The sequence below is a fragment of the Triticum dicoccoides genome, chromosome 7B (assembly GCF_002162155.2).
Source record: "Triticum dicoccoides isolate Atlit2015 ecotype Zavitan chromosome 7B, WEW_v2.0, whole genome shotgun sequence".
NCBI lineage: Eukaryota > Viridiplantae > Streptophyta > Magnoliopsida > Poales > Poaceae > Triticum > Triticum dicoccoides.
In genome coordinates, this window is record NC_041393.1 from 469,009,690 (window position 1) to 469,013,453 (window position 3,764).

At 46.4% G+C, this 3,764-nt stretch overlaps 1 protein-coding gene across 3 annotated transcripts in view; it reads right to left on the minus strand.

Annotated features, from left to right (window-relative positions):
- Nucleotides 1-2,855, minus strand: part of LOC119336730 (protein DJ-1 homolog C-like) — a 10,691-nt gene extending 7,836 nt beyond the window's left edge. Inside the window, exons 1-5 of one of the 3 annotated variants that reach the window (XM_037608803.1) lie at nt 2,597-2,855; nt 1,770-2,046; nt 1,085-1,191; nt 519-828; nt 247-447 (exon numbers count right to left, since the gene is read on the minus strand). In XM_037608803.1, the coding sequence (XP_037464700.1) occupies nt 247-447; nt 519-710 (393 nt within the window). In that variant the 5' untranslated portion in view covers nt 711-828; nt 1,085-1,191; nt 1,770-2,046; nt 2,597-2,855. Of the gene's footprint in view, nt 1-246; nt 448-518; nt 829-1,084; nt 1,192-1,769; nt 2,111-2,596 lie in introns of all 3 variants that reach the window. The other 2 variants (XM_037608802.1, XM_037608801.1) reach the window with 2 other exon arrangements.
- Nucleotides 2,856-3,764: the final 909 nt, after the last annotated feature.

A 3,764-nucleotide genomic window follows, 5' to 3' on the forward strand; every position in this document is an offset into this window, starting at 1 on the left:
GGCTGTCCTGCTGATTATGTTGGAGTTCTAAGACTCTAATTTTTTAGGCTGGATGGAGCCAATTAGTAGTGGCAAAAATGGTGTTGCATCAGGCCAAAATTTCAGGATACCAGCACAGTGGTGTTGGTGCCAACAAAACTGTTTATCTCCTGTTTTGTCGTTTTTCAGCAATGAAAATAAGAAGCTCTTGCTCCTTCTATAAACATAACGAAAATTAAAATAATAATAATAAGAGAGGTGGATTACCGGGAGAGCCACAAGGTCGAACACCTGGTCAGCGCATGCTGCAATGGACTTGTCTGCGATGATGCGCGTCCCATAGGAAGCCTCAACCTCGAGGCCGTCCTCCACAGAGGCCAGTGTTACATCAGCGCCCGCTCGCCTGAGGACACCGGCTAGGATGACTGCCTCCATTTCTTCCGTGCCCATGGCAATGGGCACAAGAACCTTCACAGTAAAAAACAGAAAGTCAGGTTCTTGACGCTGTCAAAGAGAAAGGTAACAAGTGGAGACCAGACCTTCTTGGGAGATGGCGGCAACGAGACTGCCATTGCGGTGGTGGAAGGAGAAAGAGCCGCTCGCGTGATGGAGCGGAATGGCGGTGTCCGCCGGTGAGGCGGGGCATAGTGGGTTGGTGTATGTGGCGGTAGCCGAATTGCCATGGCAGTAAGGGAAGTCAGGGCGAGAAGGGGTTTAGACGCTGAGAGCATTAGAATTTGGAGTTTGGAGATGAACAAAATGCAGCCAATAAATATGCAGCCTTTCCGCCGTAAAGCACAAGCAAACTGATGTAGCTACGGCACCCTCGCGGGCACGCCCTCGTTCTGACTGCAAAATGGAGAGAAAGTGCAGATTTAGCTAGACTTTTAGATACACAAAACTGCAACATGATATCTTTCAGTTCAGATTTGATAACTAAAGTATGAGGCGTCGTAGATAGATCACAGATACTATGAGAGAGAGAGAGAGAGAGAGAGAGAGAGAGAGAGGCTCATAACTCTAGGTTTGCTTACCTTTCTCTCATAACTCATATCTCTAGGCATGGTCAATTAATCCATGTTGTATAAACAATAGGTTTACTTACCTTTCTCTCACTGCAGTTCCAGAGAGCACTCCACCACAGGGATGCACAGCCCTGTGGTTCCTAGACAACCTTGATCTTTTGTATTCAGTACGCCTGAAGTGGGGAATCTGGAAATGGAAGTGATCACATACCACATATAAATAAAAAGGTAAAATTCCCAGCACGAAAATGTTGTCTCAACTTAAACAAGCATGAGAGGCTTCTATGAAGCAGCACATTTCATTCAAAAAAGCCAAATGAGCAAATGGATCTGTTAAATTCATGAAGGGGCCAAATGAGTAATACATTCAGAAGCCAAGTATTTTGAAAGTGCAGGGGCACTTAGGACAACAGAAAACAAAAAATTGGGTGTGACAACTTGGTATGGTGATCACATAAACGACTTTTGACTACCAAGATAATGGAATGAATGTTTCTCAATTCTTACAATCCAAGGAGCACATACAAACAATCAGATTGATACAGATGCATGGGATCAATATCAGCAAAGCAAACTCTCCTCAAGAGGATAATTAGCATACATTCAACAAATGTCAGCAATTAAGTGTTTCAACATACATTACTGACGTAATAGTTTTTAGAGTCTAAAGGCACTACTAGAAACAAATACTAGCAATGATCAAACCATAAAATAAATACTATGGTTGAGCTACTGTGGAAATGCAGCATCGCTATCCTGAACAACCTGCTGACAATGTACATCATCAAACCAACTGTCGGACAACAATTACGGGGAGGCATCGCCGGAGACGGGGCCGAACAAGGTTCCCTGGCTTGGAGGCGTCGCGTCATCGCCGCTCTGCTTGGAGGCTAGGGTTTCAACCCGGCTCCGTGGCAGGTTGTTGAGGCTGGAGGTCTCCTCCAGTTTGGTTGCGCCAACTCCGTCCACTCCGTCCCTGCCGCCCACCGCTTCTGTCACCTCAAAGCGGGCAGAGGAGAAGTTTGGGCGTAGTTTTAAAAACCTGACCGGTGATCAAACCGGTTAGGCCTTTGGTTCAGGTTTTCACCGGTTCACCGGTTCAATGTCTGGTTTTAAGCCATAAAATAATACTATGTATTTAGCAATAAATACTGCAATCAATGGATAGAAACATGTAGAAAGGCATGGCAGAGTAATCAGTATTTGCATCTCAACAAATAATATGGCACATATGTACAAAAGAATACACCATACTGCCAAAGTACCAAGTACCAACCAACAGTAGCAGCAAGTGACAGTTTGACAAACAAAACTACGCGCCTATGCCTCCGTCCAGCATACAAGCACAGAAAATAGAAATATCGCTCACGTACAGCCAAGTAGCCAGCAAGCGTCAAGGCATCGATGCATCAATATTTCAGTACCAAGTTAGTAAAATAGCCTTATACAGTCATACTTCGGCGACTAGTAATCGGGGAAGTGAACAGACAGGATATCCATATCCACAGAGCTGTACAGGACAGCAAAAGCATCATAGTTCATAGATGGAGACATGAGAAAAATGGGGACCGAGAACGGACAGCGGCGGCTACCTCTGGAGTCCTGGACTCGGCCGATGGCGGCGTCGCCAAGCCCTGAAATTAGGCAACGTCGGCGCGTCCCCCGGAAACCTCGGACTGGAGTGGTGGGGGGCGGCGTCCCCTGACCTAGAGCTGGAGCCTCGATTCAGCCGTAGAGCGGCGGCGGCGTGGACTAGCTGCGGCGGTGGCGGCGTCGGGCACGGGCTCGGTGCGGCCACCAAGCACAGCCAGCGCCGCGGGTCGGTGGGCGGGGCTGGCGGGGATGGCGGAAAGGGGGATAAGAGCGGGGAAAAGAATTCCATGAGAGTCTCACTGATTAGTAGCCGAGATCCATTCTGATGGATGACACGTAGCATTCACAAATCACAAAGTACTAGAAGAACGCCCGTGCGTTGCAACGGGACCACATTAACTTTAAGAGTTCAATATTACGACATTGGCGACTTTTTTTACCATCAAATCTTCACACACACAGAACCACACTCTCCCTCCCTCTTCCTCACTCTCTATCCCCGTCTCCCTCTCGCTCTAACACACACACATATCCATCTTATTGGGTACGGGACCATAATCCATCTATTTCACACATACACGCTAGTGCATAACAATATGGATTATGTGTATTATATTTGCCATCAGAATTGAGGGAATTAATTTCATGTAAATCGACCAGCCACAACTCCAAGAATACGCGGACGAGGTGGTTCGGGTCGGCGTCGGCGCCGTCCAGCGCGGGCCACGGGCCCGCTTCCAAGTGCACGTGCAATGCACGACTTCACAAATATTATAATCAGATATGAGAAATCACATGCATAGAAAAGACATTCTGATAGCAATCCAAATACCATACTCAATTGAATACCTAACCTGGACAATACTCTTATTTCTATGCGCCAGAAAAAAATGGAATAGCAAAGCTAAGTATGCCTACATACGCTCAGATTATATATAAGAATCTTGGGTGAACAATTGCAACAAAGCACTAAGCAGCGATAAATTTAAATAAAAAATCCATTAACTATGCAGGCAGCAGGCTTGTTACAACATAGAGAGATAGAAAAATGTCACCTCCAGTAATGTAGCGCAAAGGAGTGGAACGAAGCATGAATGAGCGGTTGCCTGTTCTTCTCCATGTACATGGATCAGCAGTAGAGGCCAAGTATATAAGTACTTGACCGAA